This window comes from Meleagris gallopavo, chromosome 6 (assembly GCF_000146605.3).
Source record: "Meleagris gallopavo isolate NT-WF06-2002-E0010 breed Aviagen turkey brand Nicholas breeding stock chromosome 6, Turkey_5.1, whole genome shotgun sequence".
NCBI classification, from domain to species: domain Eukaryota; kingdom Metazoa; phylum Chordata; class Aves; order Galliformes; family Phasianidae; genus Meleagris; species Meleagris gallopavo.
This window is the reverse complement of record NC_015016.2, coordinates 30,692,470-30,718,190: the sequence shown is the minus strand read 5'-3', so window position 1 is coordinate 30,718,190 and position 25,721 is coordinate 30,692,470. Positions and strand designations below refer to the sequence as shown.

Genomic DNA, 25,721 nt, shown 5'->3' with positions numbered 1-25,721 from the left:
ACTCTCTTCTAACACATCCATTTATTTTGACAGTTATTCAACTCAAACAAAAAACAGATTGAGAGAAAAGAAAAGGTCAGCAGAAGAAAGTAAAACAGATCAAAATCTATCACCATGTCTGTCAAGCACAGGCACGCAGAAACATCCTGCAAACCAACTAACCAGAATCCATACTCCTTTGGTGTCTATTTTGAAAGACGTTGGGAAAATCCCACAAAAGACACAAACAAAGGATATTGGTGTCTCTCTGGGAATGGAAATAATATGTCATAACTCATAAATGATGTGATGCCATGCTGCTTGCCTTGTGTGAAATGTTTTAGGCTCAGCCAGCTTGGGAAGAATTTAGTAACATCCCTACGGCTTCATTCAGTCCTTCCCAATTATATTCAACATGGTCAAATTTTCTTAGTGAAATGTATTTTGGCTTGGTTTGTGGCTATACTTACTACTTCATTCAGGAGAGGTAAAACCTATCATCGCTACTTGTATCTCAGACCCCTGCTCCCAAGTGTGCTGTGACATCTCCTATCCCTTCATGCTGTAGGCACCCAGCTGCTAACATCACCAGCTGCCTCACTGCAGGAATCACTCCAGAAGATCCCCAATATTCTCTCATAGTGATGTCAAACACTACTAGAACACAGGACAAAGCATACCCACACTGTGTCACACTGAACAAGAAGGTAGGCTTAGCCTGTGCTTTTGCTCTGTGTGATTTCCATCTAAGCTTTTCTTCTGAATACAGACTGACATGCTTGAGAAAAGAGGGACTAATCCTCTGCTTTGGAATAAGATCTCTCTGGTGTTTGGTAAATACTGCATTTAAAATATCATTACATTCAGAAGTTAATTTTTATAGAGATATGATTAGTTTTCTGTATCTTCCTGCCTTCCTGACTGGCCTTCATAGCTTTTTGTAACCTTAAGGCTCATAGTGAGATGATTTATTGTCTTAGCCACGAACTTCTGAAAACTCTGGGGGTGAAATGTGAAGGATTGTGCTTCCTGCTTTGGAAAGACATAATCCTGGAAACTAGTGATTTCCTTTGAGCTAACCTATGTAAATAATTTTCCCTGGATCAGGAAGGACTTGAGATTTTGGTCCTGACAGTACTTAGCTCCACCTGGCTTATTATTCCATTATCTCTCTCCTAAAGGTATCCTTTTCCATCTATTGCCAGTCCTTTAGCTTTGGTGGCCTCACTGAGCCATAAGACCCTTGGTTTCTTCTGTGGAGGAGCTGAGCCAGTTTCTCAAGCAGCAGAACAAGACAGAGAATTGGGTCCTTCCACACACATTAGACTGTCTAGAGTGCGACTGTTTGTAGGTATAGAATAATAAATGCATTGGGTTGGAAGAGACCCTAAATATTATCCAGTTCCAATCCCCAGCCATGCGCAGGACTGCCACCCACCAGCTCAGGATGTCCAGAGCCCCATTCAACCTGGCCTTAAACTTCTCCAGGGATGGGGCATCCACAGCTTCTCCGGGCAGCTGTGCCAGGGCCTTACTGCCCTCTGAGTAAAAGACTTCTCCCTACCACCTAATCTAAATCTCCTCTCTTTTAGCTTAAAATCATTCTCCCTTATCTATCAGACTGTGAAAAATGTTGGTCTCCCTACTGTTTATAAGTTCCTTCCAAGTACAGTGAGGTCTACCTGGAGCCTGCTCTTCTCCAGGCTGAACAAGTCCAACTCCCTCAGCCTTTCTTCATAAAGGGAGGTGCTCCAGCCCTCCGATCATTTTTGCAGCCCTCCTCCGGACACACTCCAACAGCTCCCTATCTTTCCTTAGCTGGGGGCCCCAGGCCTGGATGCAGTATTCCAGACAGGGCTTCACAAAAGCAGAATAGAGGGGGACAATCCAAAGAAGATGAGAACTTTGGCACCTCCCCATATGCGCAACATTAAAGAGCAAAAGAGCAACCAGTTATAGACCTCACTTGAAATTCTGTCTGCCAGGAACATATTTCCCAGAAAGGGTAGGAAAGCTGGATGGAGAGGAACTACATCATACAGCAGAACCACAGTAGTTACATTGAAAGGAAGGTACGGCTTCTGTTTCTTTCCCGTAATGTCAATTGTGAGTCAACAGCTCTGAACATTTTTCTCTTTGCAAGGAAGTAGTACTTGAATTTGAGTCAACTGTATGAGATTCCTGTACTGCTCATGTAGATACCACAGCAGACCACACAACACTCTAGAAATTGCCAACAAGATACAATTCATTTTAATTTTTCTTTTGAACATATTATAGCAGCTTTTTTTCTTGTGATACAACTGGCCTAAGTGCCTGAACATCTTAGAATAGTAATGTTTCAAATATTTACAAATTATTTTCCTGTTTTAGTAAGTGGAAGTGAAATCCTTTGCATTTCACTGATGCATGCCTGAAGAGAGCTTGATGAAAATATCAAATTTGTCAAACCTTTGCCAATGTCAGGATTGCAAACATGTACCAGTGAGATGAACTTAAATTGTTTCTTTCTTCTTGATACTACCCTCAGACTCCTCTTGCCATTAGAAGTTCTGTATCCAAAAGTAGTACAGAAGGTTAAAGGTATAAGTCAAAATGTGAGGCGATAAAACAAGGGCATCTCGACATTCTAAATACAACGAGGCATTAGTCATTAATCAAAAGGAGCCTTACCACCATTTGTGGAGAGCAGAGTTCCTTTTGTATCTATAAATTTCTACTAAAATCTACTATATACCTGCCCTGGGTTTGAATAGAGCAAATCTGGGAAATGTAGAATTCTTCCATAAGAAGCAAGGCATAGATACAAGAGAGTGTTCTGCTGGCTCCTGTTGGAGGAGGAGGAAACAGCAGTGCTTCTTCATACGCTTTATCTAAGAAGCTATTGGTGTTATTCGACAGAAGACTCCCAATGCTGTCAACCAGAGCTTTAACAAGTAAAGAGGACCATACTTTTCTCCTAATACTTCTCTTTTGCACACCAGAGGAGCTCTGAACAGAGGCAACCTGTTCAGATAGAAACACCTGCATGAGGTCCTAGACAGCAGGATGCTGTCTGAACCTGACAGTATGCTGATGCTGACTTGATATACTACCTACCTGTCCTCACATAGAGCTCATTAGATTATGTACCTTTGTCACCAGTGTTGAAATACAAGTGGCAGAAGCACTAAAGTACTTCCTCTCAGCACACAGGTAGAATGACAATTGCGACAACTAGAAAAAAAGATTCCTATGAGAAACTTTAAGGGAACAGAATCATCTTTTCCAGAGTGGTACTGGTACTTTACACTGAATCCAAATGATCACAAGTGAGACATCCTGTGTACAACTCTAAACTTCCTTCAGCCTTTTCCTTCAGAAAGTATTTTCTAGCTCCTGCTCACCAATAACACAAAGCAACTGAATCATACCTTTGTATTCTCAGTTTTGGTTTATTCTATAACCGAGTAGAAATGACCAATAGCTGGAGTAAAAGAAACAGTCACTTCCAGTCTATACTTAACCAAAATATGCAGAACTCATCTATGTTCCTTATTTAGCAACTGTATGCATAGGCAAAACCTCTGATTATTTGGTATTTTATCCCTCTATCCTCCCCTAGAACATCAGATATGAAAAATGATGATATTGCATGACCTGCTCCGCTACCACAGAGAAACGGGAGGGAAGACAATCTTATCGAGAACCTTTGAGTCCAATGAGGTACTGACTCCACTTCAAATTCCTTCACCTCCAACTGTCTTGCAAGACAGGTAAGAAAAAAATTCACACAGAAAAATGATTCCATTAGAAGTATTTGATATCCAATTGCTGTTACTAAAAAGTATTTTTCTAAGGGTTGTATTTTTCTGGCATATTCTTTTCTTTCCATTATAGCTTAATGCTATGGTCTGTCAGTTATCTGGGAAACATGATTATAACAGAAAATATATCATGTTGTGGTTTTAGGGTTCAAATATCTCTTGAAATAATTTTCATGAAGAATCAAAATGACATGCATATTGTACTTCCAATTTGGAAAGAAAATTAAAAAATAAAAAAGAAGCATATTTCACAAATGTTTATTGCGTTCTTCTTTGATCTAGTTCTGTTTTGAACCCTTTTTCTAGACCACAGATTGACCTAGAATTACTGAGATAAACTTTAAGATAAAAATTTAATGACAGGAAGCCTGCAGTTTGCTTTGGTAGTTATTAACATGTAATAAGAAAGTTTTTGGAACCAATGCGTTATTATATTATTTTATGGGCTAGTTAAACTGTTAGCTGGGAGTCAGCATGTGGCAGAATGCCAAGAGCTTTTAAATTTCTGGCAATCTGAATCTTCATGGTGCTCAGTACTAATGCCAAAATTATTTTGGGATCTACATTTCTATTTTTTTAGATAGGCAACAAATTCAAGGGTTAGATTCAAGTCAGTGTTCTTTGACATGAGATTTTATCTCTGTTGTTACAATATTTAGTTCTGAGTTTTCATGTAACATACAGAGTTCTGTTTTACTACTATTGCTGACTTCTACTATTTTTTATGTTCTGAGAAAATTGAATTTCAGGTGCTGTTTAGTTTAGATTACCTCTAGTACGATTCCAGGGACTGAGTACTGCATTATATTCCTGCTGCATTCCTGTAGCACATCTTCCAGTTTATTTCATCCAGAACGAACCCACTTCATGTCCTTCAAGCCAAGGCACTGCAAAATAGAGACTACTACAAGATTCATGTCAGAAGTGCACACCTGATGCAAATTAAAATGCCTGTGCCAACGGATCCTATGTAAGCTCATATAGAATTGAGTCCCAATTCTATTGCTCTAAGAAAACACTTTCCACAGATCTGGAAGCTGTTGGCAACACACTTTCAGTTGTGTTGGCTTCATGCGCTGATCAAATCAGTTACTGGCTTCACAAGCTCACAATCTAAGACACTTTATTCATACTTTGGCTTGACCTTCATACAACAAAAAGAAATTTGAAGGCAAAAATGCAACTTTTCTAAAATAAAAAGGTGCCTGCAAATAGATGTTCTGATACCAGAACATCTTCTTTTTCTTTCTTCTGCCAGAACAAAAGAGCTAGAAAGTTATAAGTTGTCTGGCAGCATTCAGAATACATCTAGAATCATGGATATCAGAAACAGAAAACTTGTATTAAATCATTGGCTATACTGCCATGAGCTATGCTTAATGAGCAGTACTTTGTTCACAGTATCTTCTTTAAAAGTCAATCCATCTGAAGCTCCAATTGATATTTTCTGGGCAGAGACACTGTTTCTCTATGTCCTCAAAATCTTTAATATCACTGAATCAATATCAACTATAAATATTTCTTTATGAGAATGAAACTTGGAGACATTTTAAGCTTAACAGAGCCTTGTTTGGGCTGAATGAGCATCAGACTCAGGGATCTGTATGCACAATACTTCATCCTACTGCTTACATAAAATGGCTGTTATGCTAATTAGTAACCTAGAGATAGCAGCCAACAGGGATGATTTATCAATGTTTCCAATGAGAATGGTTTAATGAATACAAATACCACAGCCATGCAGATGGGGCAGCGTCTGCCTGACTACTCTGAGAAAGTGGAAAGGAAGATTTAGGAAGAACATAAGAAATGGATGCTTAAATTCCTTCAGAAATTTAAGCTTTCTGATAATCCTCAGAACATCAGCTTTTTATTTTGGTTCATACTACAACACAAATGTATTGTCCCTTGCATAGTGGCAAAATCATAGAATCACAGAATCATTAAGGTTGTAAAACATCACTAAGGTCATCTAATCCAAGCACCTACCCATCCCCACCATGCCCACTGACCATGTCCCTCAGTGCCACATCTATACAGTTTTCAAACACCTCCAGGGACAGGGACTCCACCACTTCCTTGAGCAGCCTGTTCCAATGCATCACCACTCTTTCTGAGAAGGATTTTTTCCTGATATCCAACCTGAACCCTTCCTAGCACAAAGAAGCAGCACTGGGTGGCAGCAGCATGGTGCTAATATCCAAGGATGAAACCAAATGACAGGATGGCACTGCACTGCCAGGAGACCACAGTGAACACAGAGAACCACACAACAGCAGCAGTGTCCATATCTCATACATCACCATCTCTCCCCTAGAGTTACCTCAGATCTGTTTGAATACACAGGATTCTGCCACGAGAACTTTGGGATCTAAATGCACTTGGAGAAGTTTGTTTGTTTGCTTGTTTTTGTGGCTATTTTTTTTTCCTTTTTAAAAGTCTAAACTCACAGCAAAAATCAGGATTGTAAAGCTTGTTGAAATACAGCCACATAATAATGGGTTGATTTCTCTGTATATTTTAAAACATGCAGACTCGAGGTTATTATTCTACCTTCAAATCAATATAAGACTAGACACAGGAGAAACAGCTGAAAAACACTGTAAGCCTGAATCCAGCCAGTACATGTAGAGTGGTGCTTCTCCCGGGTATAGTTTAATCCAAACACTTGCCCCATCTGGTTCCAAATTAATGATCAATATTCCCAAGGATTAATAACATCTCTGCTTCTTTAGCTGATACACCCTGCTCTATCAGAAATCGTACCCATGCACCTAGATCTATGCCATACTTTGGAGCACATGGCAGAGAAGTCCAAGCTGGCTGGGAGCAAGTTGCAATACCTGCATGGCTCACCACATCCTGATTCACCATGTCCTGTGTTGTGGTAGCAGACCAGTGGCTACCCCACAGGCAACAAATGTTTCCTGGTCTGCAACCATGTCCAGATGCTTCACTCACCCCTCTCTAGAGACTGAGAGGTAAGGCTCTCAAAGGCACAAACAGCAAGTTCTGAAATCAGTGGGAATTAGATGTTAAAGCTTCCATCTGTGTCACTGTATATGTTCACTGTCCATATGCCGCTCTGTAGTGTTTACTGATGGGACAAGTGTAGGAATCTACATGCTGGAAGCTAAGGTTTTGTGAATGTACGTGCTGCACGTATCAGCTTCTTTCTTACTCTTACTGATCAAAACATAATAGACTTGATTTAACCTTTATTGACAACTGCCAGTCACCACTGTACTTCTAGTGCCAATTCATCACCCAAAATAAGACTGAGTAACTCAGAACCAAGAAAATAAAACCACATTTTCATTGTTGGAGCAACCATCACCATTGCTGCTGTAAAAGGATTACTTTGGGGTGTTCTTTCCTTCAGATACGAGGAGTTCAGGGAATCCCTTCATCACTGCAAGCTTCCTGGGGGAACAGAAAGGGAGCATGGAGGAATTGTTCTGCCTGTATTGTCAAAAGACCAAAAGTCACCATGCGCACATGTGAGAGGACATCCTCATTTTGGTAGTAATGTATTCCCTTGGCCAAGGTAAGCTCAACAAATACTTTTCACAGTCAAAATGTTGAAGTAGAGGGATTTTAACACGAATAGACAGTTAACGGTTTAGAGAGCAATGTAGACTGAAACATGCAAATATCTGAATTCCAGAAAAAGAGCGTTTTAAATTTTCACCCTTTTCACAAAGCCTGCAATATTTGTGTGTGAATATATTGGTACCCACATTATCTCTGCAGAGTATTGTGTTGAAAAACTTAGAATTCCACATTTCCATAATTCCTTTTTTTGTTTTGTTTTGCCCATCTGTTGATAATGATTTACTATTGACTGCTGTCCCAGCCATCCTTCCTGACGTTAAAAGTGTCTAGTGGCCTAATTTACGCTAAAGTTCAGCATCCACAAATCCCATAGGCATAAAAAATGACAAGTAGATGCACAGCTTTTTCAGAAAGTGATCTGTCTTCTCTAGACAACAGCTGAGGGGTTGAGCTCTGGGGTTTGTTTTCTGACTCAAGGTACCTTCTCAAACTCTTAGCACACTTTGCTCTCTTGGTGCTAAACAATACAGCTTGGACTGAAAGCTGCCATTCACCCATCGTGATGCAGTCAGACCCAGTTCAGCAGTGTATCATCCCCTCTGTGCTGCCATGGCCCAGGATCAGATGAGTTCAGGGCCTCTGAGTTCTGAGTTCTGTCTCCTCTGGCCTTGCTCTGTCCAGGCCCTGTCCTTGACTCGTGGACTGAACAGTAAACCTGACTTTTGCAGTGGAGATTATAATACTTCCTATGGGTTGTGGATTCATTGGTTTCTGGACTTTGGACTTCACCTGGCACATGGAGAGCCTACTAGCTTAGGGCTGACAGAAAGTGAAAACATGTAGTAGCACTTTCCACACCAAGTCGTAAACCCCACTCTTCCCTGCCAGGTCAGACCTCAACCCAGTGCTTTCTGCCCATACTTCAGCTTAGACACAGGGTCCTGTTGACACCACACCTATACATACTCACAGTCTCTTTGGTCCCAAAGAACTTGGAACTTGAGTCTAGCTCTTCCTTTCTTGCTTACTGACCTCAGCCTTAGCCTTAGACCAGTAGCCTTAGCCCAGAAATCTCTGTTGGCTCAGATAAGCTGACTATTGCATCTACCTGGGAAAAATGTAAACAAGCACTCCAAGGGGCCCAGCCTCAAACTCAGTTCATCATCTTGTCAGCCAAATTCAAATCCCAGCTCTGGCCCTAACCCAGCTTTCCTGCTGGCAAATCTAAAATAATCAGCTGGTCCTTACTTGAGTCAGCCCTTCAGCATTACCTGGTAACCCAACTGTAAGTTAGGTTCATTGTCCCTTATGATCTTTAAGCCCACTTGTATCCTAGATAACTCTGTCTACACCTCTAAAAAGCCTCTAGCTAGAAGGAAGAACAGTTTCTCAATACAGTATACGATTCAACGCACTCACAGCTGAAATTCTGTTTCTCTTTGAATAGACACACAGTGTATCTTTGCTTCTTCCTCAAGGGGTTCAGAATATATTGGTGAGAAACCAGATCCCGCAGTTTTGGATATTTAGAAGAATATAGGGAATAAGCATTTTGCATTTACATTTTCTCTTTTCACAGAGGCCTTCCCATTGAGCAGTACTATGATGTCACCCTGCTGAAAAAAAGTGATGTGCGTATGAATGACGATCTGTAAGTTCAAACTGTGCTACTCATCTTGTGAATTTAATGTATGTAACAGCAAATTGAATATTCATTCCACTCTGCTGATATACACGTGATGTGAAATACACATATAACACATGAAAACTAAAAGGACACATTCTGTAAAAAGGGACTAGCTTGTAACAAAAGAGAGCAAACAGCTGGAATAGAAATTCAGAAGGCAGCATTTTGCCCCTTCTTTTTAGCATCTCTTCAACAAGGGTCTCTGAATTTGTTTTACATGTTGGCCATATTTATCAACCTGTAATACTCAAAAATACCAGCCTGCCTGCTAGGTGGAATTCAGATTAAACTGAATTAACTGCAGTAACCATGACGCCGTGTGTATATATAGACACATACGTACATATAGAGCTGGACTTCTGCAATACAACATTTTGCCACTTGATGGCACCAGCAAAACATATAAATTTGATCAAATGACTGCGATTTTAGATTAAACTAATTTAAAAATTAAATGTAAACTTATCAAAAGCAGATAATGAAACATGTTATACCTCTCACGTCGGTGTTAGTAGGTAAGCATATCAGAAACCTGAGAATAATTCTGCAATGATTTTTCTCAGTTATCTTTCCAGGACTGTGAGGGGTATTGTTTGACCCTGTTTAGCCTCCCTGCATAGAAGTTACCTGCTGCCCATTTTGTGTAGACTTAAAACACTCCAGAAAAGCAGGAGAGCTTACTGTGAACAGGCCACAGAGCTACACAAGGAAAGCTGCCACCCTGCCCTTGTAGCCCGCTGCTCTCTGCAAGCTCCTCTTTTTATTGCCTCATTACAGGACAAGAGGAGGTGAACTCGGTTACCTACAGGAGTGCACTGCTTTTTATTGGGACAGACTATGGCCTTTCGCCAGCACTGTGCACATTAACTATATCAGCTGTGCTGCTTTTGCATAATTTGATTACAGCCACAAGGAAGCAGCAAGCTTTCCTGCACACTTCTTCCTACACGTCACCTAGGAACTAACTAGCAATAACTGGCCAATGCACTTTTGTGACATAATGGAGTACTTTTTTTAAAGCTTTTTTTAAAACCAACATCTTTTAGAAAGCTAGCAGAGCCCAGTCCATATACATACTGTGCACACATCTCAAGTTTGAGATGTACAATCAATGCTGAACCAGGATCACCCACTCCTTAACACCAATCACTTCCACAGATTTCTGCTTCTCTTATGTTGCATAGTCAAGGCAGTTGATTTGGTTTTATTTCCTAATCTGCCCCAAGAAAACTCCCATCAACTGCAATGGAATAATACCAGGAAACAATGAGCCCATGATGACCTGCTGGTCAAATAACTGTCTTGTAATGTGACATCTGTATTGGTGTCCCTGAAACAGCAGAAGCACAGGTAGGTTACACAGAACAATTAAAAATTGTCCTCTGGGTAAGGTAGCAGTGTTTTCAGTATTTCCAAGGCTGGCCAGTCTGAAGTACACATTGGTAAATGATGCCCAGGGACTCAGGAACTTGTTCACAGCAAGAGATGTCCTCATGCCAGTTCCTCACCACAGTGGATCATTCACATACTCAGGCTGGGACAGAGATCATGGCACATTTCTAGGCATTTGCTTCCTTCAGAGAAAGTAATCAGGGACTGCTCTGACTGTATGGCCTTGTGCTGTCTACATAATGTGGAAGGAGGTGGTAAATAAGCATGCATATTAGACTCTGCCCCCACGCATACTAGAATGTGCATAACCTTGGATACAACCTTATTTGATGTACTTTCTCTACTATTTTGAACCCACATCTTCATCTGAAACATGCCAGATCTCTAAGAATATGTTACAGCTTACACTTTGTCCTAGTTAGAGCAGTTTTTTTTCCTTTAAGGTTATATTCTCTCTGTCTTTTAAAGACTTAATACATCCTTTAAAATGAAAAATGAAACATAAGCCAAACAATTCTACCATGTTCAAAGTTCAAGGTCTTTCAGAGCAAACAGTCTTTCTACTGTCAGAGACTATTAAGCAGTGACAGCCACATGGAATGTTTCCTGAAAAATGCTCACTGAGTGCTGCTCTGCAGGTCTACCTGGGAGCTGTTAATACACAGTTTATTTACCTTATAGCCCTGCGAGGGCTCCTCTGAGCCATTAATGTCTTTTGTGGGAGATGAATTACCAGGCATCTGCACTAACTCTGTACACTTTCATGAGACAACCCTGCCTTTGCCTTAAGTACGCACACTGCAGCTCCTTGTACAGTTTTGTATTAGAATGAATCACTTTGTACAGATGTATTTTTTGTGAGTAGTGCACTCAGACCTGATAATCCAATTTGAGTATTAAAAATATAAGGAACACTCTAAATCATTGCCCACCTTTGAATGCGTAAAGCCTTCCTTGCTGCTACAAGAAAGCTTCTCTACATCACGGTACACATGAAATTGCAGCTATCCTTATTTTATTGTTCTGCCTTATGTTCAGATATTATAATGAAGAGTGTTCTACAAAGGTATTTAAATATTTGTGCAATGATGAAGCCCACAGCAGATTTATTCTCCTTATATAGTGAATGCAGTGAAGAACGTAACAATTCACACCGTAACATAATGTGAATGGAGAATAAACACTAACAATTTTCCTGCATGTCTAAAGCACCAAACAATTTTGTTCTAAATGGAGAAATCAAAAACTAATTATCTGTGGAAACCTCCAAAGATTGCTTTTCTGTAAGCATGGTTATTTTTGTAAAGGCTTTCATGTTCCAAGACAGGTCATTATAACAGTATACAAATGATTTTCAAAATCCAGCACTTTGTGAAAGTGCTGCTGTCTTTGTAGGATCACACATGAAAAGGAAAGCAGATCTTTCATTCAACTTAGCTGAGGCATGAGTTATGCTGGTATGCTAATTTTTGAGACATAATACATCATGGTGATCACACTCAGTCCCACAGAATCCCAGAACAGATTTTGCATTGCAGCAGGAATGCTGCACACTGCATCAGAATAACACATAAACAAAACTGATACGGCACTTGGAAGTTTACTTCACAATAACCATTACAGTGAGGAGAAAAATTGAGCACAGGTCTGTATTTAACATCTTTAGGCAAGAGTGTGTTTTCTCTTTGTTCCTGTGCAACATCTCTTTTTATGGAGATTAGATCAGGGATGAAGCTATCACCTCCTGCTTGGGAATGAGTCCAAGACATCTCCTCACTGAGAAACACGAGGGAGTTTGGCCAATTTTTGGGCTTCAGTGGAACCATTTTTATTTTTACTAGGTGATCTGTCTGGTAATGTTCTTTCAGACATTTTTCTATGTTTTTGTTATATCACACAGTACTATTAAGCAAATTAATTAATTTTTTAATCTTAGCCATTTTTCTGGCTTGGTACAATCACCAAAAGACTCTTATCTAGACTCAGTGATTAAATTCTTGCCCTTAAAATTTAATGTTTTCCTTTAATTACATTTTAAAAAATTATTTGAAGCATAAAATAGAAGTCTCCAAGGTAAAAATATAAGTAGTTTATCAGTATAGAGTTAATAAGTGCCTTCCCTGCAAATATGAAAAGGATAAGTTTTCTGATTTGCATTACCAATTTGTTTTTACTGGTATTGCTTTTGGTCATTAATTAATAAAGGATTTATTATGCAGGGGTGTAAAATCCTAGGTTTTTTCCCTCACTCCTTTTAAAAAGACTTTTTTCAGACCACTTGTTCTAGGCACCATTTCTAGCTCCCATCAATACCATGCATTTATCATGGAAGAAGTGATATCAGTAATATTGTATGCACTGCTTACACATAGTTCTGTCTTTAATATGTATTGATTGCACAGATCCAGACAAAATGTGGAAGGTGCAAATAAACATGGGTCATTTCGACTAACTCATTATTTTTCTTTTTTTATACAGACTTTGTAAACCACCAAGCAGTTTGGCTAAGTAAGTACATTTCAGTATACTGTACCTTATCTCTTCCTTAATGAAATAAAAAGATAAGGCCTTTTTGCCATAATTGTACAGTGAAAGCCCCTTGGAAGGAAAGCTACTCAGCAAAAAGCTCTCTCTCAAATGAAGCATATAACGATGTGTTCAGCAGGTTAGCAGTGTTTGCCTGGCACACCCACTCTCCTAACAATACCTATCTTGCTGACTTGCCTATGGTCTAATTGGGTTTTCTTGGCTGTGCTGTTCATGGCCTTTTTACCTGATGTGATTTAAAGAGTTTGAGAGCATCTACCAAGAACATTTAATAAAGTATGTATAAAGTGAATTCGCGAGAGAGAAGCCTATGAAGAGCTCAGTTTTGTAAGACAATTTGTTACTTCATGATGCATAGTCTGGGGAATGAATTTTGCTCCCATCTGAGGTCAGCTCTTTACTTTCAGCAACAACTGGGAGATGGCATTTGCTCTCAGTGAGCTGCTGCATGCAGTTGTGGTAGAGCTCAGGAGAATCCAAATGGGATGCTGCTCTTCTGCTGGAATAAAGTACAGCTTTCATTTTCCTCAGATTCCTGTTATTTCAGGATTTAAAATACTTTTTGACTAGTCTATCATGAAAAACCGAAAGCTGAAAAGAACAGCCACAGCAACATGGGAACTCTGTGAAGCCCTGGTTCTCGGAATCCCATAAAACTCTCCAGCTCAGCTTCATCTTTCTTACTCCCAGAAATAAGTGCCTGCTTATATACAAATTTTGATTTCATACACACAAACTCAGTTACTATTAATTTCAATTTCAGCTCTGTGAGAATCAGAAGTTCACATTTCCCTTCCCTTAAGCCACATAAAACTAAATATGAATTGGTATGACCAATTATAAACAAAAGCTGTCGTTCTTTTCTTGCTAAGGAAAGATATAGGCAAAAGAAAAGATACTTCTCATTTCTACTTTCTTCAAGCTACTAATGGGAATGTTCTTCATGCAACATTATATTAAAATCAATATTTGCAAGAATGCACTATTTGTATTTGATTTTTTAATGGTAATAAATAGTTGGCTACCGGAGCCACAGAGATTAGCTGCAGACCTAGCAAGGGATCAACGTGTCCTGGTTTTACATCAATAGCAACGACTATCCTGGTCCAATAATAACAAGAAATCCTCCTGTAAATATTAATTTATGTCAGTCCTTCTAATCTTTTTAGGACAGATATCTTCTAGTATTAAAGTATTAGCACTGGAGTTCTTTTTCACTGACCCCCAGGTTTACTTAGAGTAATTACACATGAAGGGCTGAATAAAACCCAAGCACAGAGAACACAGTTACTGCCACAGGAAACCACACCCACAGTTAATCATGTCTAGAGGTACAATAGTCTCCTGTACAGCATGGAAGTGTAAAGAATTGAATTCAGTGAGTTTTATCCTCTCTCTTTCTTCTGCTTTGTGTCCTGGCCTCTTTTACAGCTCTGCGTGAATGAGTGACATGAACATTTGCTTTGGATACAGCAATTGCATCTGAAATCCTTCCCTGTTCTCTTCTAAGGTCAAAATTTCTCAGTCGAGGTTGCACTTGTGAATGGCAGATGAGATTGCTTCTGTTGTGTTGGGTGTTCTTCACTTGTTATTCCCCCCACTTCTCTTCACACTGCTCCTCTGGACAACCTTGCTTTACTTAACCCTTTCACCTTTTGAAGCCTGCAGGAAAACCTTTTCTTCTCACAAGTTCTTCAGTCATTTAAAATTTTCAAAGTGGGCACCTGTCTCTGCAGAGCAATCCTGCCCTGCATCCCATTGAGACCAAAGTAAATTCCTGAATTTGACAATATTCAATATTGTTTGTGATAGACTCACAAGAATTGCTGTGTCTGAGAAATTTATTTGTACATAATTGTAGCTAATAAGAAGCCTATGGTGAAAGAAGCAAATATTTTTATTTGCTTTTGGGGTCTGATAGAGGTATCCCAGTTGACTGGGTTCCATCTTTAAGTATCAGAAAGAAATTGCTGAAAACAGTAGATACTACACTTCAGCACTGGACATGTCCAAAAGGCAACACAACTGTGCTTTGGGCTGAGGAGTGCCGGTGGTCCATGTACGCAGCTCTGCAAATCACAAGATTGAATGGCTCTCTTTTATAACAGCAAACAACACAGGAGCAAGGCAAGGAATGATCATTGTGAAATCATTATAGGGTACAAGCAAGGGAGGATTAAAGAACAAAGATGTCACCTCTGCTTTTTTACTTCTCTCCTAGTTCTTGCAAACTGCTATATTTAATGCTAAAACTCTGTGAAATGTGAAATAAAAATTCTTTCTTTCTGTTCATTCTCCTGCCAACTGAAACCAATTCAAGACCGCTGAGCCTGCCGTTTCCCACCTCTCATCCCTACCAGACACACATCTCTAAGTATGCCATGTTCCCAGACTTCAGATCACCTGAGGACCGAGACACTGGAACTGATGCAAGCAGTTGCCAGTCTTTTCATTCTAATATCTCTTGCAAGGCTTTTGACATGGTTGTTCTAAGGAATACCAGAGGTAAGATGGTTTTGTGTTCTTTGATCACGTATTCAAGAATCTTATTTAGAACTCTGCTTAAGTCTCATGACTCTTTTCTAATGAAGCTTAAGAGAGCCAGAATCTGAGAACACAGGTGGTCAAGTTGAGCATCTTGTGTGCTGATGCAGTCTCCATGGAGAATATCTCAGCTCTGAGAGTGATGAATTAACCTCTGCTTCATGTAAAGACTTTGTAGCCTCGGAAGCTAACAGAACCATTAAAATTACTGTTAATCTCCATGAAAGCAAGATGTATCCTCCAGCATATCTGATGGCTTCTGGTAGGCAAATAGTTCTTCATGGTCTGAGGGAACAGCAGATGGAAACAGATGGAAAGAAACCATGAGAGGGTTCAAAAACTAGCAATTTTTGGGCAAAAGCCATGCCTGCCATATCTTGGCTGAGGACAAAAGAAGTATCCCTGAAATAAATACTGACTAATTAAAATCTTTTACCACTACAGAAATGATAGAATGAAGTCTAGAATGCCAAAGCAGCTTATTTTTTAAGGAACACAGTGTAAGCCATCATGATGTGCCAGTGTTTAAGCCCAGCAGCATTTTGTCCTGAAAGTGGTTTAAATAATACATTGGATGAAAAGGGAAAGATAACTTTGCTCTTGTTCTGCTGGTTTTTTTGTTTTTTTGTTCTGTTTTGTTTTTGTTTTTGTTTTCTGGGGGCAGCCTACTACATCAGGACTTTGACAGGTACTTTCTTTCCGATGACTTCCCAGACTTACTTGAATGAACCGATGAACAATATTTGGCAGCTGTTGACCACACAGACTCAGGGGGAAGGTGGGACAGAAGAAAGCCACCACCTCTCTGTTCTATGGCTCTCCAGAATGGTTTTGGCAATAGCTGTGTGAAACAGAAGCAGCACACACTGGCATGGATAAGAAGCTTTTCAGTACAGTAAAGGCTGATAATTTAAGTAACAGGTCAATTTGCATTAATTAGTTGCCATTCCCAGTTGTTGCCACAACTGTACACTTATGTATGTAACTGTGTATACCTTTTTTTTTTGGGGGGGGGAGAGGAGGAGCAGGGCAGTGCTTATTTATCCAAATAAAAAATTTCTCCATAGAATATCAATGCCAGGAGTGGCTTTTATTAGTCACTTTTCACTGATCATTGTTCAGTTTTAGAAATGCTAATCACACATGTGGAGGTGGACTTAACGAAGTCTATTTTTGCACAAAAGGAGGATCATTGGAGGCCAAGATCTATTTCCAGAAAAGCTAAGTAGGTTCAGAATTACTAGCTAAGGGAACAGGTACTACTGGCACGTAGGAAGCATTTTAATTTCATTTGCTGTTCCCTCCATGTGATTTGACAGCAAGTGAGAGTTTGATAACTTTCAGAAAGACAGCTCATTAAATACATGAGCTGATCTAACTGCTGATTTTGTTACAGAAGAGTGAAGATGAGTTCTGTCTGCAAATCCGTGAAGTCTCTCTATCTAGGTAGAAAAGACATTAGAGGTGGCTCCAGAAAAAAACATCTGCAATCAGCACAACTGTCTGCAGTGTGAGCAAACATCTACAGCTTAAAATACAGATCCATCTGTCATTCTGACCAATGCTGTTACTATTGCAGGTAACCCATACAGGCATGAAGTTGTCAGCATTCCCTTTGACTCCCTGAAGGAGGCTTTGTGTTGTTCAAGACAGCACGCATGCTTGCAAGTATGTCATTCATAGAGCAAAGAGTAGAATGTCTTTTTTTTCCCCTTTTAAATCAAATTTCCGTATATCTTTCATGGAGGAAAAAATGTTACATAGGAAGGTACTGTACTGTTCCAAATACTTTCAGGTCATTAACTGAGCATCACATATAAGAGTGCAAGGCTTTCACCCACCACAGCAACATATAAAGATCGGCAGCTAGCTGTTTGTCTTGTGACTGAAGTCCTTCAAGGACTTGACTAATTCTCATAGGTCCTAGCTGAACAGCTCTGGAGATAAGACCAAGATCTAATAGTAGCTGCTGATGATGCATTCAGAGTTGCAGGAAGTGGGGGGAACCTTTGGATCAGAGAATAAGATTACACTTTGCAGTCCTTAAGAGAAATGGGTCTGAGCAGTAGTTTTTGTTCCTCCATACCTTTACAAAAGTCCTGTGAGCACACTGACAGGGTGTTATACAGACTCTATTTTCATGTCCTGAAGGAAATAGACATCTTTTCTTGAATGGGCTCCAACCTTGCTTTCCTCAGCTATAATGATGGGGACTATCCTGATCCATGAAACAGAAGATTGAAATTCTTTGTGAATGATTGGGTTTCTACTATTCTTCAGCCCAGTTAAACAGTAATTCTCTTCCTAGAGGGATGTAGCTTGAAGTTTATTGACAGATAAAAGTCAGGAAGAATGTAGGAAAAGATAGTGGTAAACAAGAAGGCTATAGACAAGGTCTTTGAAGACACAGTCTTAGGGATGCAAAAGAGAAAAATCAAAGTGGCAGTCCATTTTCAGGCAGGCTATTATTGTGACTACAAAATAAAGCTTATATAGCTTGCAATGTTCTGCCTTCGTGTGGCAGAGAATTTGATTCCAAGTTCTTTGAACAGAATTCAGCTGAGTCATGTATCTGTTAAATGTTCCCACTTCAGTCATAATACTGGAAAAAAGATTTGCATCAGAATTTCTAAACAGATTATGTTGGGGTGAGTGGGATGCTTTAAACCTTTAAAACATTTTATCCACACGTTTGGTATATACCTTACCTATTTCTTCTTATCCTTTAGCTTCCTAAATTCTCTGAAGAAAAGGATCAAATATACTATCCAAATCCATCAAAAATTGTGGCCCCTAATTCTACTTTTAGAGAGTTAGAACATAAGGTCTCTTCAAGAACAAGCAATATACTACAAAACATTGAAAGAGCTCAGTGGATCACAACATACAATCGAAACTTCACAGGTAAGCATTTTGTTGTTGTTGTTAATTTACTTGGGATCGCAATTAAAGACCACAAGATGTTATCCCCTAGTTCTCTCAAAGATATTCACTTTTTGTAATTTAGTAACCAAGGTCACATAAACTGTAAATTATCTGATATTTTTCAGAGAGATTGAGCACTAATTCTCATTCTCCTAACTAATAAAAAATGCATGACAATAAAATATGTCTCCATTAAGGAAGAGGTCCTATGAATCCCCTTATCCTGGATGACTACTACATGAAAGCAGTTGGCAGATTAACTGGAGAACTCGGTACAGATGTGGAACTTGTAAGTACAGCATTTACTAAGAATCAGATGCTTTCCCCACAATTAATATCGACAAGAGTATAACCAGATTCAGCTGTAAGAACAAAGCATTCCCTTTCACACCACTTAAATACAAGGCAAGACTCATTCTAAAAGAAAGGCAAAAGTTCAGTATACAAAATCCTTCCTTACGTAGCTGCTTGATAGAACATTTGTGATGAGTTAGTGACTTGTTCAGGGCTTGGAGTGCTGGTGTCAGGTTATTGTGGTCATCTGCTTATTTTTTATCTTATCATTTAAAGTTGCTACCAACTCAAAAGGCCTTTTGCTTTGGGAAATACAAGTAACAGCCTACATAAAAGGAGTTGGCAGCTCTCTAAATGGTGTGGTCTTGCAAAAACTGAAATACACTTGCTAGACATTTAGCTGGTGTTAATCAGCACAGCTGCACTGAACTCATCAGCTTAATGACTTTATTGCCCATTGCCTTATTTGATAAGTGACCTACTACCATTGCAGACTGTTGTGTCCTTGCTAACTATACCAGTTTAAGTCTGGAAGAGTTTCTGTGATTCATCCTCCTTCATTTATGTGAGTGGTTTGCCCTTCTTCCCTAATGGTGCATCCGTAATATTACCAAATTGTATTTTAATGCAAATGCTTACTTTAAAGAATATACAAGCTCGATTGGAAAACTCTATCCTTATTCCCTTTAACAGTGTTTGTATTATTGTGACCTGTATGAAAGTAAAAAGACACTGCAAACAAAGCATGACATGATACATAGGAGTAGTAAATCAAGTTGAGCTGCTTCTTGCTAATGCATCATTACCTGTAATGGCTTAAGTCCTGTCAGTGACATCTGCACACTGTCTTGCCCAGTACATATACAGGTATAATTGATTGGAACTGACTAAGCAAGTCTGCAGGTAGAACAGATTCCTGCTCACACTTTCACAGTATTGCTGGTTTTACAGCACTTGCAGTTTCAGACTTCTTTGCCTGTAATGCCTTCAGATATGACTGCACAGTTACACAAGTAAAGAAGTCAAATGCAGTCTTTTTCTTTCTTTCTTTTTCTTTTTTTAACTTATAGTCCAAAAATGATCCTGGCTAAAAAGACCCCAAATTGTCATGCTTTTTACTACTGGATTTTTATTTTTTACTTTTTTTAATCCAAGAAATGAAATCTCCTTCAAAAGGATATTTACAAGTTGTCGATAACTGAATCACTGCATCTGAAATGGAAACACTGTCTGGCTTTTTCTTTAACGTGATGAAGAAACAAATGTTTTGCTTCATGATTATGAACACTTTAAAGAACCATTTCAATAGCTCATCTCTGGAAATGAAAATCCAAAGTCACAGCTTACGTCAATTCAAAACAGAGCAGTTTTATTGCCCTCTGTCTTCCAAAGTGTGATTGGTAGAAACCTACCTTGTGCCATGCTGATTTATCTAAAAAACATTATCCTATTTCAAAGATGCATACACTAAATATCAAATACTCAAAATGTTCAGCATGGTAACTGCTGATGTCCACTCTCTGGGAACATGACACAAAGGTGTTTTGTTATACAATGTGGCTTTGAGTTCATGTTAGTATCTGAAGCTTCAACACAATAAATGACGAATACACAGTAACAGTATTCAAGCAGCGGGTCAAATTGGTTGAGAGAGCTGCCTACCAGTCAACATCCTCAGTCCCACTACCAACAGTTCCCCCAGAAAGTTAGAAACGTGCTATTGCAAGTCACTGTTCATGTTACAGAACTACTTACAAAACCAAAAATTGGAAGATAATCGCTTATAGAGAAACAGAGGTGAAGGCACAAGACCTTTATAACCCTTTGTATCTAGTGTTAAAGCAGAATATTTTGTCTTTTCCAAAGCAAAAAGATCAACTACAACGCACCTAAGCAGCAGGGCCATTACAAATGCTTGGGCTGCTTCCCTTTGCCAGCATGTGTTTTGCATAGTGTCAGAGTGAAGAAGTGGCCAAGAGTGCTGTGGCACTCACACCAGGCATGTTACAGCAAGCTCCCAAGCATCATGCTTCCCTCATGTCCCACAGTGTGGGGCGGTAAAAACAGACCCAGAAATTAGTAATTTCACTAGTCTCAGACAACGGTTACACCAATTGCTGCTAAGATGCTCAGATTACAGTGTTAATTCTGTTCCTTCTTCCCTTAGAAAGAAACATTCATGTCTAGTCTCTCACAAGCGAGGCCGCTTGGAGGGCGCACGGCGCGTTTACTGCAAGGCCGACGTCCCCGTGAATCTGTTCTGCAGGAACAGCAGTGCTGCCACAAGCAGGCCAAACTGCCTCAGGTATCCCACCAGCAAGACCACTATCTGGACGCAGGGCTGCCAGTAAGCAAATTTCAGAAAATCATTGATAGAAAGCAAGCAGAAGCACTGTACCAGGGGCAGTTTTCAGGAAGGCCTGAACTTCAGTCCCTTCCAGAGTCTGTGCATTCTCTTTCCTGTGAAGATTTAAAGCCCAAACATCTGGACCAACATACAATATGGGCAAACCCACTTAGTAAGACAGTCTTGCCACAGGATGGAAACAGGGAGGAAAGCAAAATTGTATTGCACGAGCTCTGGAACCAAGAAGCAAGTGAGCCTGCATGGAGAGCAGAGGACAGACTAAGAGAGCTGGCACTGCCCGAGTGGATCCCTGGCTCTGAGGTTGCTCGGCGCCAAACAGTGCTGCTGGAATTGCAGGATTCCTTCTCAAAGACAGCAGCACAAAAATGTTTTCATGATTCTATCAACGGAGAGACAAAAGATCTCAGAGATAACATTAATGAGGGAAGGAGACATGAATTCTATGGTTTCAATGCTTTTTATTTCCATAACTGACACATTCATTGGTATTTTAAAAATAGTAACAAATAAAGAAGCACTTCAATACAACCTGCCTATTCTTTTGTGTTGCTTGTGGCAAAGATAGAGTTTATTTTCCCATAGTGGCTTGTATGGTGCTATGCTTTGGATTTGTGATAAGAACGGTGTTGACAATGTGCTGTGTTTTAGCTGTTTCTGTGCAGTGCTTAGACAGAATCAAGGAGATTTCTGCAAGTGAGCAAACTGGCAGTGTGTAAGTTGATGGGAGGGGCCACAACCAGCACAGCTACCCCTAATGGACCAAGGGAATATTCTACACCATGTGCCATCATGTTCAGCAATAACAGCTTGGGGGAAAAGAAGGAAAGGGGTATATTCAGAGTTATGCTGTGTCTTCCCAAGAAACCACTATATGTGATGAAGTTCTGCTATCACGGAAAAGGCTGAACATCTGCCTGTTGGTGGAAAACCATGAATTAATTCCTTATTTTGCTTGCTTGCGCAGCTTTTGCTTGACCTATTAAACAGTATTTGTCTCAACCCGTGAGTTTTTTCACCATTGCCTTTCTGATTCTCTTTCCCACCTCTCTGGGGAAAGTGAGTGAGCAGCTGTGTAGCTTGGCTGTCTACCAGGCTTAAATCACAACACTTCATTTTGGTGCCCAGAATGGGGGTCAAAGGGTTCAAGATAATGACAGATTGCTGTATGCTAGACTAAATTTATAGCACTTATATCTGCTTATCTGCTAATTGGCAGGCTCCTGTGCTGGACACAAGGCCTGCTTCTCAGAAGGAATCAGATTCTCAGACAACGCTGAAGGACATTTTAAACTTCTTTTAACCGTAGCTTTCCAGTAAACTGTATCAGCCTCCACAACAGCATGAGACTAAGATTAAACTTTCAGTCCTTTGTACACCTGAAACCTCTCATAGCAGGATAGCCTTTCTCTCTCCCTTAATACCACATAGCTGCATCAACAGCTCTACAAAATTCACTCTACAAAAGAGGAAGAGTAGATACAAAAAGAGTTTTAAGTTCTGCTTTATCTGCTGAGATCAAATCCTTCAATAGCTACTTTGCACCCTTGGGTACATAAAATACTTCTACATACATACCGAAACATGTTATCTTCATAGCATAGGTATGACAATACAGCAGCGATTCTTTTTAATATCTTTACTCTTTAATATCTTCATCAGTGACAGTGACAGTGGGTCGAGTGCACCCTCAGCAAGTTTGCAGATGACACCAAACTGTGAGGTGTGGTCAACACACCATAGGGATAGGATGCCATCCAGAGAGACCTAGACAGGCTCGAGCAGTGGGCCCAGGTGAACCTCACGATGTTCAACAAATCCAACTGCAAGGTCTTGTACTGGGCCAAGGCAACCCCCACTACCAATACCAATACAAGCTGTGATGTAGTGATGGTGATGAAAGGATTGAGTGCAGCCCTACCAAAAAAAGACCTGAGGGTAATGGTGGATGGCATCTGGACATGAGCCAGCAATGTGACTTTGCAGCCCAGAAGGCCAACTGTATCCTGGGCTGCATCAAATGTGGCATGGCCAGCAGGGCAAGAGAGGAGATCCTACCCCTCCATTCTGTGCTGGTGAGACCTCACCTGGAGTACTACGTGCAGATGTGGAGTTCTTAGTACAAGAGAAACATAAATCTGTTGGAGTGTGTCCAGACAAGGGCCACAAAACCAATCCAAGAGATGGAACACCTCCCCTACAAGGACAGGCTGAAAAAGTTGGGGCTGTTCTGCCTTCAGAAGAGAAGGCTCCAAGATGACATGATAGTGGCCTTTCAGTATCTAAAGAGGAGCTACAGGAAAGAAGGGGACAGACTCTTTAGCAGTGTCTGTGGTTATAGAACAAGGGGAAACGGTTTCAAGCTTAAAGAGGGGAGATTAAAGTTAGATATAAGGAAAAAGTCTTCTATACTGAAGGTAGTGAGGCATTGGTACAAGGTGCCCAGATAGGTGGTGGATGCCCCATCCCTGGAGAGTTTCAAGGCAAGGCTGGATCAGGACCTGAGCAATCTGATCTAGCTGTGGTGTCCCTGCTCACTGCAAGGGATTTGGATCAGATGGCCTTTAAAGTTCCCTTCCAACTCTAAGGATTCTATGATTCTACGACCCTTTTTATCTTGACAAAGCTTTTATCTTTTCAATAATGGAAAAATATACATTGAGTGCAATCCAGATATTCATTTTAATATTTAATCCAGATATTCATTTTAATATTTAATATCACATTTTTCATTTGAAAAAGGATATTTGTCAAAGACAACACAAGATATATATCACAAAACTGAGAAATAAATAATGATCTCCTGAGTTCCAGCCCAGTCCCAAGAAGGTGATCTTTCCTCTTTCATCTGCAGTGTACCTCTGAAGAGAACTGGTTGGATGTGCTGTTATGTTTTCTCTAAGCTGTACTTTGGTATATATTTGTTTTATTTTCCCTTCTTTCAGAACAAAACTACATTGCAATAAGCATAAATAAGCTGCAAAATAATCACTGCAGTTTGAAATGATCTGAGTGATTAAAAAGATGAAGCTGTTTAAGGTATAACCACTCTGAATAACTGAAAGCTTAAAACACAGTTGTTCCAGGCAAACCACATCAAGGTAAACATCCCAATTAATTTTATTACACCTAGAAAAGTAACAGTGCACTGAAAATGTGTTGAGTAATTTTAGTTTACTTCTGCAATGCAAACCCATAAAGACACAAAAGCCCTGACTTTGCCTTCTGCACAACCTCCAGAAATTCCACGTATTCTGTCCTACTGAAGAAGTCCTAAAACTTATGCAGGATTCATGCAAAATATACACTACAAATTCTGTGTCTAGCAGAGAAGGGTAACATTTCATTACTAATCTGTCCTACTGTAGAATGCATCTGATCTAGCAATAGATGTCTCTGTTCACTGCCCTCGAGCTGGTCTGGATGGCCTTTAAGAGCGAGTCCCTTTTAGCTCAGATGGGTCTATGACTCCCTCAGAAAAGGAATGAGCATTTCTACAATGTCCTTCTACCTGGATCAGAAGCGGTTACTGTGAGGCTCAAGACACAATGCTTAGTACAGAGCGTACACATTTAGACACCAAAACCCAATCAAAATGGTGAATCACACATCCTTCAAGTCTGGCTGTGGTGAAGAACAGACCTTTCCAGTGGATGTCAGCAGGCACCAATGCTCACCAAGTCCTCCAAGCAGCCTGCATCAGCCCTCATTGAGTGCTTAAAGAAGCTTAAGAGTTTACACTCCTGTCAGTTCTTAAGGCAGCTTAAAAGGCACCTCCTGCTCTGTGATGGAAGGCTTACCATGAGCCTCAGGATCCCATTACATACACCCAATGCCAAGAAGCACTGCAAACACACAGGCCTTATTAAAAACCAACCAAACCCCAAACTAAACACAATGTCTTTAGTTTTTAATCTTTCCAGTCATAGTTCTGGGAGTCTTGGTTTGAGATTGGAATTCAGCACTGGCAGAAATCAAGGTGAGCCTTTCAGTCAGCTCCCTTGGACCTCGCTGACACGAATCTAACCATACATCATAAGCAAAGTAGCTTTATTTTAGTAACTTTACAGTTGGTGACAGCGTTGTTAACCCTTCACAGCAGGCAGATATTGCACGTCCACCACGTGTGGAAATACCTTAGCATCGCTTTCACCAACTGTGACGCTTCCTCCACCCTTTACTCCCTTCGGGAACCACACAGAACTCGCCCCAAACAGCGCAGAGTCCTAGCGGAAGCCCAACTCCCCCCCCCCCGTGCCTCCTCACTCTCTCCCCGCCGGCGGGCTGACATCGCAGTCACGGTACTGGCCCAGGCCCCGCCCACCGCCACGCCGCCGCCAGCTGAGGTCAGAGCGTGATCGGGGCGCCCCGGGACACTTGCTTCACTTTCCGTTGTGCGCATGTGTTGCAGGCCCTCCCGCGCTTCGCGTCTGCCTTTACGTAGAGGAGTTCCGCCAGACGTCTTCCGCCGGAAGTAGTAGGAGAAGGAGCCCGGCGCCCGCGGTCGCAACCTACCCCGCTACTCGTCAGCGTCGTGACGTCATCCTTGACGGACAGGTGCTACAACCAGTCATAAGTCCGGCAGTCTGCATTTGATTGCTTACTGAGCCAGAGTGGGCGGGCGGGG

General features: G+C 40.5%; 1 protein-coding gene across 3 annotated transcripts; it reads left to right on the top strand.

The window, feature by feature from the left end:
• Positions 1 to 21,935, top strand: C6H7orf31 (chromosome 6 C7orf31 homolog). 3 transcript variants are annotated; one of them, XM_010712790.3, is made up of 10 exons: positions 1 to 686; positions 3,584 to 3,734; positions 7,168 to 7,332; positions 8,920 to 8,991; positions 12,898 to 12,927; positions 15,287 to 15,471; positions 17,090 to 17,178; positions 18,240 to 18,414; positions 18,633 to 18,724; positions 20,897 to 21,935. In XM_010712790.3, exons 2-10 carry the CDS (start codon positions 3,601 to 3,603, stop codon positions 21,569 to 21,571), a joined length of 1,617 nt encoding a protein of 538 aa, XP_010711092.1. In that variant the 5' UTR covers positions 1 to 686; positions 3,584 to 3,600; the 3' UTR covers positions 21,572 to 21,935. The 3 variants fall into 3 exon arrangements, with proteins under 3 accessions (XP_010711092.1, XP_019472018.1, XP_019472020.1); XM_019616473.2 differs by lacking the exon at positions 1 to 686 and adding an exon at positions 693 to 812; XM_019616475.2 differs by lacking the exons at positions 1 to 686; positions 12,898 to 12,927 and adding an exon at positions 693 to 812.
• Positions 21,936 to 25,721: the final 3,786 nt, after the last annotated feature.

Bases quoted from the DNA above. Each gene is read 5' to 3' on its own strand.
- C6H7orf31 (XM_010712790.3), top strand. From the start codon at position 3,601: ATGATGATATTGCATGACCTGCTCCGCTACCACAGAGAAACGGGAGGG. The intron at 12,928-15,286 runs GTAAGTACATTT...AACCAATTCAAG, and splicing joins CCACCAAGCAGTTTGGCTAA to ACCGCTGAGCCTGCCGTTTC. The intron at 18,725-20,896 runs GTAAGTACAGCA...TTCTTCCCTTAG, and splicing joins TCGGTACAGATGTGGAACTT to AAAGAAACATTCATGTCTAG.